Raw genomic sequence first — 14,222 nt, 5'->3', positions numbered from 1 at the left:
TGCCTTGTACAGCTACACTGACAATCTGCAGGAGCCTGAGATTGCACCTGCAATCTGCTGATTGCGGGTGTAATGCTTTACAGGTTCCTGAAAAAAAAAAAAAAAGATAAACATTTTTTTACCTGCCAAAAGATGTGCATTTATTTTTCTTTTCCTACAATATTACAATATTGTTTATTTGGAATAACAAAAAGGTCATTATAAGCTGAAATGGTATGTAAACCAAGAACATCTTATTGCCGTATAGCAATCTTACGTCCTCCTCTCCCTGTTCCTTTCATGATTTTCCCAAGGACAAAGGACAATATATGCATCCTTGTAAGGTACAAAATGTTCTCTGGAGAGAGCACGACATTGGCATACCTTCTCCTCAGGTCAGCCAGCTCGGCATTGTCTATTTCCACAATGACATTGGTTCTCTCCTGAGGAGCTCCAGGCGGCACCTCAGTCATACCATCACTCTGCAAGAAAAAGAAGCATGTTAGCTATTCAACAGACAAAGAGACAATTCCTGGATGAATCAATACGTGGCTTCTATACATTTATGTACGACTGTGTGATAAGAATCCCGTTTGTAGAATTGTATAGGAAACCAATTAACTGCCACCATTACCATCAACCACCATAGATCTACAACTTACAAATAGGTGCTGAAATGATTCATTTCGTTAAAGGAAATGTATTAGCCAATATTTTTAACCTTACGACCGTCATCTTTTAAAAAATAAGGGGAAATATTCACATTCACCATTGTGCTTTAAGGACTTCTACCATTTGTAAAGTAAAGTACCTTTTATTATATCTTTACTCCACATACAACTAATGGCAACTTGTCAATACATAATCTTTGGAATAAAAAGCACAATATGTAAAACTTTATAGTCACAATCTAAAGGATCATACATGTGGCAGAACTGTGGTTTCTTGTACAGCTATATGGACAAAGAACAAAGCATTGATTACAAGCTGGGAGAACAAGCCATTTGTGACTTGCACATGTTCTGTATCCGAATGCCTGTGGGCATGGAAGTCTAATATGTCAGTTCAGAAGGGGACCAAACGTGGAAAGGCATTGTCTACACTTACAGCTGGTTGTGTGACATTCACTGTGTATGAGCCTAAAACTTCAAACTCAGGAGGATGGAATGTGCGCTGGAAGCAACAAATGCCAGGAGAATCTCTTTGAAATTTGAACAGAAAAGGAGACAACAAAAGGGATGCCTATCAACGGATGTTTATGTTTGGTTGTGTAGGGATCTGCACATTACATTTTACTTTGCATAGTCAAAGACCTCAAACATCAAATGTTGAGGACTTAACTTTTTCAATTCTTTAAATATGCAGGTGAATGTAATCATCTTAATGAAATGTAAATATTCACATCAAAATGTGTAAATGTTTTTTTTTCATTTGTGTAAACCTAGAGGTTTGTCTGTATACTTTCTATTTACGTACATAAAGGCAGCCATCTCTGCTTCTAATACAACACAGGTCCAAAATATAATATGGACACCTGACCATCACACCTATATGGGCTTGTTGGACTTTCCATTGCAACCATGGACATTGGTATTGGTATAAGGCTTTCTACAAATGTTTGACGTGTGTCTGTGGAAATTTGTGCCCAGTTAGCCAAAAGAGCATTTTTGAGGTTAGGTAAAGATGTTGAACAAGAAGACCTGGCTGGCAATTAGCATTCAAATTCATCCCAAAGGTGTTCAGTAGGGTCGCGGACCGGGCATTGTGCAAACAATTTGAGTTCTTCTACACAAAATTCGTTAATAAAAGTATTGGGTTTCCAATAGTTATACACACTTTATCCAATGCAGCACCTGCCCCCTCTGCACCGAACAATGAAACACCACTGAGCAGAGAGCCATGCTTGTCAGTTACTAGCTCTCTGCTCCTCCAGCGCTGGCTGTGGATGGGGCGGGAGCGGCTGACTCAGTCTTCCAGTGGCTGTTCCAGGCACCTGGGCGAATCCCACCTGTATAAAGGGGTGTCCACACCCTTCTGGCCATATAGTGTATATGCATTCAACACTTTAAGTTTATATGCACAGCACAAGTATACAAGCAGTACACTTGAAATTATACTATAATTGCCCTTAAAAGTGCCAGTTTTATCAGAACCTTCCATAAAAACCTGCCATTGCAGAACTGCATGGACTGGCCCTGCTGACTGGTTAGTTGAACCTTCGCAAGCATGCTGACAGTGAAGAACTCTTGATCTATATATGTTTAGGTCAGTGACTCAATGTACTGAAGCCACAAGGTTTGCACGACAAGCTAACCAGCATTTTGATAGGGTGGCCAACACCACCATGCTTCTCATAAAAGGGATCCTGTAAACAATTCCTTTGTTTGGAAAAGCAATTTTACTGCAATACATTTTTTGAAGCACTCCTGTTGTGTTATTATGCATGCTATACTTGCTGCTGGATGCCTTCATGTATTTTTAGTTTGTCTCCAGAGGACACTGCTAGTTGCATTATAGATATACTGACCAAAGCATGCATGGTCACACTGTAGTCCGCTTTTCCCTGTGACCACCTTGTAAATTAAGTGTGATAAGAAGCCTCCTTGATCAATAGGGAAGCAAGGAAAGAGAAAGAAGCAGGTCAGAGGGTGACCATGTATGTCAGTATTTGAATAACAGGATGCTGTGTGTTTAAGACTCATGGGGCACTACGGAGCATGCATGCAGGTATGCATCTAGAGGTCTCCGTTATACAGCCTGACAGTCAATTCTAGATCTGAAATAAATTCAGTATGCTATAGTGAAAACAAGCTCTTACGCGGCTGGTAACTTGTGAGCTCTGCAGGTCCCTCTGCAGTTTGTAATACTGATTCTGCAGGTCAGTGTATCTCATCTGTGTATCTTTTAATCCCTGGGACACGCTCTTCAGCTGAGCTGATAACACATTGTTCATCTCCATCGATTCCATGGCCTGTAAGGGAAAGTGAACATGATCACTAACACTACATCAAAGACTGTACGGATCATTATATTCCTAAAGCTGAACTCCAGGAATGATTTTCTTCAAACTTACATTGGTCCAGCTGGATACTTCTAATCCTTCATAGCTTAATACATGGAGGGTCACTGGGGCTGCAGAAATTCACTGTAGTAGCCTGTGCTACTACAGTATAGTCAGTGCTGGTCTCTTCCAGATCTCTTCGTGTCAAAAGGAAGGGGAGAATTACATAAATATATTCGACTCATCCAACATGAGAATGCCTTGTATTCATACAAAAAAAAAAAAAAAGTAAGACATTCTCCGAATGGCGTAGGTGCCAAGCAAGAAACCCTGTGTTCAGGATGCAAGTTGCTCGGGCAGCACCCAGAAGCTCCAGTGAAGACTGTATGTAGCACAGACTACTACAGTGAATTCCCATCAGCCCTTTGGATATGAGATATGAAGGATTAGATGTAACCAAGCTGAACCAATGTAGGTTTAAAAAAAGGATAATTCTTGGAAAGCATTGTGTTTGAATACATTTTGGTTATTAAAGCCCGAATCCAGGCCAGACGTTTTTTTTTTTTAAAGACTCCCTAAGGGTTTGAAGAAAATAAATAAAAGCAGCTCTGGCTAACCTCCTTTCTGGTGCTGTCTCTGACAATGGATGCTTTTGACCAGTGTTAATTTCGTCAACTAAAACGTTTGTCATAATTTTCGTCAGCGCAATTTTTGCAATGTTCAATGTCTGTCATCTGCAGCCTGAAGGGGAATGTTCTGTTAGGATGGCGGGGGCTGGGGTTGTGTAGTTAACCCTCTAACACTTCACATTGATATATCGAGGCCCCCTGAAGGAGACCTGCTCCTTGTCAATAGGCTTCACAGCTTGTCCACTACGGGAGAGCAGCACGCTGTCTGATCTGTGCAGGATTAACCCTTTTGCTGCCAGAGCTGTTTTTGCACCCATGCTTTAAAAAAAAATCAATATTAGGCCTGAAGATTACATAAACACCCCCCTCCTCAAACATTATGTATTTTCCTAAAGCAGACAAGTTAATGTGCACTGCATGGTGGCATCATAACGCAAAGAGTTTTTATTTTTTTTATTTTAACATTACACTTCTGTCAAAAATGCAATATTTTTGTAACAAAACTTGGTTTACCTTAAAGACCTTATAATTATGACTAAATCTGCGTCTGTAGTGCACGTTCAAACCTTAATACCATAAATAATAACCTATTGGATTTTTCACTCCAGGAGTATATAAGGCGTTTGGAAATTGTGGAGAAATGCTTAAATAATGCATTACAATGTAACTAAACCCATTTGATTTTAGTCTACAAAAATTATTTTAGTCGACTAAAACACTTGCAGAATACTAAAATGGGACTAAAACTAAAATGCCATTTTAGTCTTAAGACTAAAACTAAATCAAAATTTGCTGCCAAAATGAACACTGCTTTTGACAACAAAATGCGCTCAGTCTTCCAGGACACTCACCATCATTCAACACAGAAGACCGAGGACATAAAGTGAGTGCAAGGACTTTGGTCCAACCCTCTCAGAAGGCTTTACCATGGAGCACCTTCCACTCACAGTGAAATGATGCAGATGACATAATGTCAGTGCTGCAACCTGCATCATCATCCTGATAAGATCCAAAGAGGACCCTGTGCATCTAGTGACTGCCTGAAGACATTCGAAAAAGCTAAGTGTAAAATAACATAAATAAATAAAATACACACAGGGAAGCCTCAAAGGGGTTGAGGTAGTACAGAGTGGAGTGCCAAGTTCAGGACTAACAAATTTTAGGCACCTAATACCAAAAGAGCATTTTAAATAAATAAAGTGATTTCGCGCAACTAGTGATGAACCATTCGAAATAAATTAACCTATGAGCTTCAGGAGAGTGTTTAAAATGATCTAAGGTGGAATTAAAATGAGTGATATGTTAAATATCTATCTGTGATATTAAAAAGAAATATCAAATAATTAAATGTAAATCATGAATTTCACTGTTAACGTGAGTGAAATTCATGATTTACATTTAATTATTTGATATTTCTTTTTAATATCACAGATAGATATTTAACATATCACTCATTTTAATTCCACCTTAGATCATTTTAAACACTCTCCTGAAGCTCATAGGTTAATTTATTTCGAATGGTTCATCACTAGTTGCGCGAAATCACTTTATTTATTTAAATTGTTTAGTGTTAGGTGTTACACTTATAGATTTTGCTGCACTTATATTTATATATTTTTATCACATACCCATTTTTTACTCACTAATCCATAGTAGCGCGAGAGCACTTAAATACTAAATACCAAAAGAGCATTACTTGAATGCCAGAGTGTGGCAGAGTATTGTTGTTGACAACATACACCCCACTAAAGTACTAGGCAAGAGCACCTGATAAAATGGCAATGGAAAGTAAATCATTCTTCTCTATGAATAAGAGGATTAAGCTTCAAAATACTCTGTGATAATAAAATGGATCATCTTACTGCATTTAAGTTTTGCACAAGAAAGAATCATTTTACCGTTGTTTTAAATGTAATGTAGGCACAGGATTTTACCTTGGCATTTATTTGATGGATAATCAGATCTCTTTGCTGTATTTCCTGGACATATCTTTGCATATCTTGCTTCGCTGGTTCTTTGTTATCAAGATGAGAACTCATTTTTTCTGGAGCTGCAGAGTTTCCCACCAATGCGACTTTCTCCACACCCTGATGAAAGAATGCTTTTGTTTAAGGGTTTAAAGTGAACCTGCCATCAGGTTAAATACATAGAAATTGCCATTGTCTGACACATAAGGTGCATATCAGTTACAGGGAAACAATCACCTTCACTGTGAATGAAGGGACTGCTATGGAACCAGTATGTAGCTTGTTAGGCAGGCAATTTCCAATTTAGCATAGGGACATATTCCCTTCTTTAAAACAAGTTAAACCTCAACTGAAGTTTCAAGGGAAAGATTAAGCTTTTAGTGTCTTACTATTGTTTTTCTTTGTCGAGGAGCCCCAGTGAAAGTGGAAATCCTGGGCTCTGCACTAGGCAGTGGAGGACACTGCTCTCTGTGTGGAAGCAGTGGTCTCTTGGCAGCTGTCCGATGCCCACTGTTCATAAGCTTGACTCAGCATGATGGAGGGTGGGGGTGTCTCAGACTACTGTAGAGAAACCGAAGAACTGATGTTTCTTTGCAGAAAGCAGCTATCTGCCTTGCAGCATTGTACATGACACATGATTTTCTACCTTCATTAAGACTGCTATACAAAGAAAATGAATGGTAAGAGAAACTTCAGTTGGGTTTTAAAGTGCAAACAAGAGAACAGATGTGTGCTTTACATTGCACTAGGTTTGCGACAGCTTAGTTTTTCTAAAATTGTTAATAAAGTCAGTCTAAAAGGCCTAATTAGAAAGCATTTAGCATTTACTAGTATATTCCATACCCTGAACTACAGTACACGACAGGAAGTGAGACCATGGGTTATAAGCCACTACCTTCAAGATGTTGGACAATGGCAAAGGCTTTTATAGCAAGCAATATGGAGAAATGGAGACCAGTGGGGAGGGACCTGTGTTCTGTACGGTACCTCCAAATCATAGAATTTACTGGTAAGTGAAAATTTTCATTATTCCATAAGGACGTCTCCAAGCAATAAACAGAGGGGTGAGAAAAATCATTGCAAACAAACAGGACCACAAAAAGAGAGACAATGGACCCAAACCACTCCGATGACAGCATGAAGCAGTTAGTTGTCGAAGCTAGCATCAGCAGAAGCCTGAACACCCACCCTGTAAAACTTTGAGAAAGTACAAACACATGACCATGTAGGAGCCTTGCAAACCTGAGAAAAGGATGCTTAATGCTAAAAAGTCGATGAAACACCTAGAGATATGGCAGAATGGGGAGGGAGGAAACAGTTCTTTGAACACGTAAGCCCTGGAAATAAGCAGCCTGAGCCATCTAACAATGGTAGCAGAGGAAGCAAGATGGTCCCTTTCTTGGGATCTTCAAGAGGACAAAAAGTAGGATGTTGCAGCTATGTAGACCCCAATAGCTCTGACCACATCCAGGCAGTGCAGCAAAATCTCCTTGGTGTGTTTCGGAGTAGTACAGGTGAAAGGAAGAAAACTACACTGGGGAGGAAGGAGAGTCCAGGCTCAAGATCCAACTTGTCCCTGGGAGAGACATGAACAGGCACCAACCCCGAGACACGCCTTATGGAGGTAATGGTCACCAAGAAGTTCACCTTGCTTGTGAGATCCCTTAATGGGATATCCCAAATTGGTTCAAAAGGGAGGTTTTTAAAGACATAAAAGTACTTGATTCAGATCCCAAGGAGATACAAGAGGTCAAAGTGGGGGATTTACGTGATCAACTCTTGTATTTAAACAAGTGAATGCGAAGCAAACTGTTTCTGAAACAGAACAGATAGTACTCGAAGTGGACAGATTTATGCCCTAAGAGCTAGGAAGGCCATGATGTGAGAAACAGAATATTCACAGGGGCTGAGATTCCTGCTCTCACACCAGCCAAATTAGGCCCTCCAGGTGTGATGGTAGATCCTATGAGATGCAGGTTTTATCGCCTTGAGCAAGGTAGGAATGACAGTCAGCAATACCCCTATACTTTGGGACATGAGTTTCAATAGCCATGCCATTAAGGCCAGCAAATGAAAAATTATGGTGCAACAGAGGGCACTCTGACCGGAGGTCTGGCCTATTTGGAAGAGGCTAGGGTCCGTCCGTCAGGAGTTTCTGTATCAAGTTCTCCTGGACCAATTTGGAGTGATGAGAATCACTGTACTTCCTAGATTTTGCTGAGCAGTTAAGGGATAATTTTTAATGGAGGGAATGCATACACCAGCCTGCACGAGGACCAAAGAATCACTAGAGCATCCACCATGAAGGCCAAAGGATCCCTAGAACTGGCCACAAACCTGTCCAGGTTTTATTGAATCTGGAGGCCATGACATCAAGAGGTGATGTTTCTAACAGAGCATCAGAAAGATCTCAGAGTGGTGGAAATATTTTCCTGAATCTACCCACTGGTGACTCAGAAAGTTTCCTTGTCAAATTTGCACTCCCAGTATGTAGACAGCAGAGAGATTTGGAATGTGGTTCTTGGGTAGGAAAGAATAAAGCTTTGCTTATTTCAGGGCCGCCCTGAAATAAGCAAAGCCTGTTATCAAGATGAGAACTCATTTTTAATGGAGCAGCGACTTTCTGATACTTCCTTGATGGTAGGTAGGCCACAGCCCTGGCATTGTCTTAATGGAAACCCTGACTGGGTGATCATGTTGAAGTGGAGTCCAGTGAAGGAAAGTCAAACATATGACTCCGATTTCCAGATGGGCAGCATTGACTCCAGCCAGGGCCAGGTTCCCTGTACAGACGGGGATTGTAGACCCCCATCCTGTCAGGCTTGCATCTACAGTTACAACCAGCTGTGTCAATACTAGACCTTGCTCCAATGCAGGGCAACAGCTATCACCTTGAGTGTTTTGCTGGTTTTCCCCAGTGCCATCTGCGGCATCATTAGGCCCTTTTTTTTTTTTATTATTAGTCATTGCTAAGTGAGAGGATTCCATGTGCGGCATTTACAAAATGGATGCAAAATAAGAGGGTATTAGCTTGTCTGGGATAGGAGCTGCAGTAACCCAGGCGCTGACCAATGTCCTAAGGCTGTACTTCAGGAACAGTAGGCAGTCGTGAACCAGCAGATGTCTTTCTTGCGTACTTAGCGAAAATGGTGAGTGAAAATGCATAATGCAACAAGGTCACTATCCGAGCAGCAACACTGTGTTGGAAAAACCCACCAAATTAGAAAAAATAACACTACCTACCGCTAACATAGTAGAAAAATTTACAAAGAGGGAAAAACAAAGTAAATAAGAGCCAAAATGTAAAACTAGACCAAGTCACAATTACAGGGAAGCCCTGTGTTACCCGACACAAGCTGCAGGTTCCCGGAGAGAACCAACCCCCTTGTGGTGTGGCATACCCCATCTTCATGGACCAAGGCCCCAGACCTCTATAGCCCCATGCTGCCAACTACCTAGGTCGCAACATATGCCAAGGTGCACACTGAAAGCAGGATCCATTACAGGCTGGCCCCACTAGTGTGGGGTCCAGGTACAGTTCTTATGATGTACATCAAAAAGTAACCCAATCTGGAAACTTCTAGTGAGCCCTAAGGCAATGAGCACTTGGATCTTGATAGAAATATCAGTTGAAATCATGAAATAAAAAAGGAATGTTTAGAAAAATGTCTCCATATAAAAGACTCACAGACTCATATAAGACTCACAAAGTGGGCACGGTTATATTAGGGTGCACTGGCAGCATTCCCAGCAAAGATTTTGCCCCAGCATCCAATCACCTGAAGGAAGCAGCATATAACCCATTGGTTAAGACTACAAGCCCTGTACTGTACGACTATACAGTTAGAGAACTGTATAGATATAAAGTTTAAAAGTTTTTATGTTTTTTTTTTTTGCTGGATGTCGGTGTTACTTAACTCCTCCAGCTTCTGTCTCTGGCTTTTTAAAATGTAGTAATAGGTAAAAGAATAACCTGGTATTAAAATATCAAAACGTCTAAACAATGATTTAAGCCCTACCTTTATGCCATCTAACACACTGCCAAATACGGCAATTTCCTGGTGTTTGTGCAACTCTTTATCAGCAAGAGCGGCGTTAAACTGAAGACGAAGGGCTTGTGCTTCAGCTATCAGAAAATTTTTCTCAGCTCTGAAAAGAGAAAAACATAATATGAGTATGTGATACATTTGTTTATGGAATCAGAGAACAGTGATCCTAGCAGCCACAAAGACAAAAGTATTCAAATGCGATTTTTTTTCATTCTGCTGCTCTTGAAAGGCTAAACAAAATATGACTTACACAAACAATGAAGATGCTGAAGAATAACCCAGACAATACAATCTAGGCTACATAAACTGTAAAGAACTGTCAAAAATCTATAGAAAAAAAAACAAAACATGCAAATGTGCCAAACAAAGCAGAATGTAAAATGCATTGGTTCATTATTGACATGGCATGGATTTTTTTTAGTTCAGGAAATCTATACTCCCCCCCCAGCCTCATAATAAAACCACAGCAGCTATTACAGAAAAAGCAATAATTTCTTCATGCTGCTATCAGGCATTCTGACGAGGGTAGTATCAGCTCGGAAAGATTTTACCCCCTTTGTGACCAGGCCATTTTTTGCTATTCAGTACTGCTCTACTATAACTGGTAATTGCTCGGTCATGCAAAGCTGTACCCAAGCAAATATAAAAATATATAAAAAAAATTTTCACACAAATAGAGCCTTCTTTTGGTTGTATTTGATCATTAGCGGGTTTTTATTGTTTGCGATGAACAAAAAAAAGACCAAAAATTAAAAAAACAAAACAAAAAAAAACATTTTTTTTTACTTTCTGCTATAAAACATACCCAATAAATGGAAAAAAAAAGCCTCTTGGGCAAGTAGATACCAGGAGGGTGGCTACAAACTTCTCATGCGGTGGTACAGCTAGAGTCCAGACACCTGGGCATCACAGTGGTGTAGTGGGTAGCACTCTCACCTATCAGTAAAAAGGGTCGCTGGTTCGCATTCCAAGCATGACTCTACCTGCCTGGAGTTTGCATGTTCTCCCTGCGTGGGTTACCTCTGGGTACTCCGGTTTCCTCCCACACTCCAAAGACATGCTGGTAGGTTAATTGGCTTCTGTCCAAAATTGGCCCTAGTATATGAATGTGAGCTGGGGACCTTGGATTGTGGGCTCCTTGAGGATAGGGACCAATGTGAGTATGCAATGTATGTGTAGAGCGCTGTGTAAATTGATGGCGCTATATGGGTACCTTAAATAAATAATGATATAATAGATGAGCATCTTAATGAGACACAATGTACAGGGATAGGGACAATTGTAGACATTGGATGGACTGGTGTCTTTATTCAACCTACTATGTAACCTGCTGGGTGCTGTGGGGAGTCTGTTGGAACCCTTTTTCATATCTTTTGGGAATGCCCTAAATTAAACAGTTTCTGGGATGAGGTAGAATCCACAATTAAGATCCTGATGGGGATTTCACTTAAGAAACCAGTGGCTTATCTGTTAAACGATACATCGCTTTCCAACAAGAAATTTAAGAACTCATTACTCAGGCATTTACTTACAGCAGCTAAGGCCCGCATCCCGGCTTTATGGAAATGCACAAATCCCCCTACAGTAGCTCACTGGCGGGCGAAAATTGCAGAAATCCAGGTCATGGAAAACGCTACAGTAACATGTTACACCCTGAATATGGGTGTAACATGTTACAAAAGGTGAGCTTATCCTTTCATTGTTGCAAGGGAAGTTTCTCCGAAGCTTTGTGAATGTGGTGAAGCTTCATTTTGAAAAAAATACCCAACTATGTTCAAGGAAAAGAACTAAAAAAAAAAAAAAACAAAAAAAACAGCATTTTTGCTTGCACACGATTAGATAAGTTGGAAGAGCTTTACCTTATACACTAAGCTCCTCGAATAATTCTCTTGCAAATTGCAACTGCACTTGCAAAGTGAACAATTTCCCTTTAATTAATTCAACTTCATTGTCTATGTTTTTGACACACAAACACTGAGATCCATTTTAACATAATTCCTGGCTCTATTCATGTCCACCTGGGAGTTTTGGGTGTTCCAGCAAATCCTGTCATTTTCTCCATAATATTAAATAGATAATCAAATCCAGCAGGCTAAGTGGGAACCCTTTATAATCTGCAAAGCAGGTGTGCAGAGTTGGGAACTCAGCGAGGAGGTCTCATCAAAACAGTCCAGAGAAATAGAAGATACTGTCAGATGGTTTAACTCTTCAGCTTCTACCAAACAATGGCATTTCAGTTTTGGGCAAAACGACCCTTAAAAAATGCACTGATAGCCTTGAGGACCAGGTGTACAGAAGACCAATTTATATGCAGATTATTATTATTTTATTTTTTTTAACTCACATTTAGCAGTCCTTTATAAATGAACAGTGACATTTTTGGCTCAGAATACTCATAACATAGGAATATATATACCTCAGTTCAGGCAGCTCAGACTGATAGCCTGTGATTTCTTTTTCCAATTTCTCCTGTAAAGATAAGGATTCCTGCAATAGTCTCTCCAACTCCTGCACTTTTTTCCTCAGTTTCAGGGACTCAACCGCTGAGCTCTTCATCGTCTCTGCCACCTAATGGAAGAAAATTAGCATTAAACTTACAATATATAGGACAGGACTAAGTATGTTAACCAGTGCAACCAGACAATGGACATAGGATGACAACTATCCCAGACAAGGGACATAAGTATCTACTAACTTGCATTATTCAAGGCGACCAGACAAGGGATAAGACATCTATCATCCTGCAACACAGTGGCTTAGCCCTTCCGCCTGGCAGGACTTGGTTCGTTGGTTTGAATCCCAACCACGGCACTACCTGCCTGCAGTTTTCATGTTCTCCCTGTGCCTGCGTGGGTTTCCTCCAGGTACTCGGATTTCCTCCCACAATCCAAACGCATGCCGGTAGGTGAATTGGCCCTAGTGTGTGTATGTATGAATGTGAGTTAGGGACATTAGATTGTAAGCTCCTTTAGGGCAGGGACTGATGTGAATGTATAATATATTTGTAAAGTGCTGCGTAAATTGTCGGCGCAACACAAGTACCTGTAATAATAACTATCCAGGTCAACCAGACAAGGGACACAAGACATCCACTATATCTTATATGCCTGTGCTGATCAACATCTGGGCATTAGTGACATAGTAGTCACTGACACCAAAGACAAGTTAAAATTCAAGACAAAAAAAAATCAATAATTCAGATACAAATCCTGCCAGGTCTCTTACTTTGTGCCCAATGGGGAGATTTACCATTACTTTCTCTTAGGGTGGTCCACCATCAGAAGGACAAAACGTTATGAGAAAAACACTCCAATTGGAAAAAGGATGGGAAAAAAAAAAGTTTTGAACCTTTTAGAGGCTTCTTATGTTGACATGTCCGTGTGATAATCATTTCCCTCATTTCTTATTTTGAGGTCAACAGAAAAGGAAGTGAGATGAAATCTCCCCACAGGGATCTAAAGCAGTAACAAAGACCCAACAAAAGTCCTGTCTCTTTCCCATTGTATCCAAAAATTATTCAGTCAATATTTTTTTTGGGTTCTATTGAGGAGCTTTTCCTTCCTGTGACACAACATAAAGTGAAATGAAATTACCCCAGTGTGAAAGAAATCCCCTCTTGTTGCCACGGCAACAAGTTTCCCTATGGGAAGATATCTCTTGCTTTTTCTGGTGACAACTAAACATTTGGATTTCCCATCACGTTCAGTCCCAATGGCGATGGTCTTCAAGACAGAGAGTTTAAATATTCCCAGCGGGTCGGAGACACCGATGAAAACCTGCCAGAGCTTCTAGCCTCTAACCACTATCCAAAACTGAAACAGAAATTTCAATCATGGTTTATTTGTAACAATTGGGTAATGGATGGGTGCAGGAACCCAAGGCCACTCTGTTGCTTTGTTAAAAAAAGAAAAAAAAAAAAAAAAAAAAAACTCATCACAGCACCAGCTAGAAAGAAGAAGCGATTTACTCATCTGTCCCACAGCTCATTACTTTGGCTTTCTCTGTGTTCTTGCAGAGCAACTACTTTTTCACATCCGACTACCAGAAGTGTTGAATTTCTGGTCCCCAGCAGCACACGGATTCATCTCACCGGCCTTTACATCACTACAGGGACACAGTAGTGACAAAGGGTTCAGAGGAAGGAACCACTGTATGCGGAAGGGGCTACAGGCATCTGACACACACCAAAGTGTTAGATGTAAGGATTCTTTATGTGACTGTAGCTGTTGAACAGAGTAAAGACGAGCAGCGGGACAAGTGTATAAAAAACGTATATAAACACTTCATTTTGAAAATGGTACTGTTAGATTTACAACTAAGCAAAAGATTCCATGAAGAGATGTGAGAATTGTGTGATCTCATGACAGATTCCCACCAACCATAATCAATCATTTGCAGTTGAAAAAAATGTGCAGTTATTTTTTTTTACTTCAAGCCTGTAAAGCATCGCACCTACGATCAGCAGATTGCGGGTGCCATGCAGGACTCCTGCAGACTTGTCTGTGTATCTGTCTGCTCATGCCTTGTATGGGCAGATATACACACTGACAGAAAGAGAGAACTACCAGAGCGCTGAACAGCGCCATGGTAGGTCATC

General features: G+C 40.4%; 1 protein-coding gene across 5 annotated transcripts in view; it reads right to left on the bottom strand.

Moving 5' to 3' along the window:
• Window positions 1–14,222, bottom strand: part of LOC141111973 (uncharacterized) — a 144,875-nt gene that overhangs the window by 20,864 nt on the left and 109,789 nt on the right. For all 5 annotated transcript variants that reach the window (XM_073604222.1, XM_073604220.1, XM_073604221.1 and 2 more), the window contains 5 exons: window positions 12,042–12,193; window positions 9,596–9,725; window positions 5,544–5,696; window positions 2,798–2,950; window positions 364–461 (listed from right to left, as the gene is read on the bottom strand). In XM_073604222.1, coding sequence (XP_073460323.1) covers window positions 364–461; window positions 2,798–2,950; window positions 5,544–5,696; window positions 9,596–9,725; window positions 12,042–12,193 — 686 coding nt within the window. The remainder of the gene's footprint in view (window positions 1–363; window positions 462–2,797; window positions 2,951–5,543; window positions 5,697–9,595; window positions 9,726–12,041; window positions 12,194–14,222) is intronic.

The sequence above is a fragment of the Aquarana catesbeiana genome, linkage group LG11 (assembly GCF_042186555.1).
Source record: "Aquarana catesbeiana isolate 2022-GZ linkage group LG11, ASM4218655v1, whole genome shotgun sequence".
Taxonomy (NCBI): Eukaryota; Metazoa; Chordata; class Amphibia; order Anura; family Ranidae; genus Aquarana; species Aquarana catesbeiana.
Note: the sequence above shows the minus strand (reverse complement) of the source record. Positions and strands in the feature narration are given on the sequence as shown.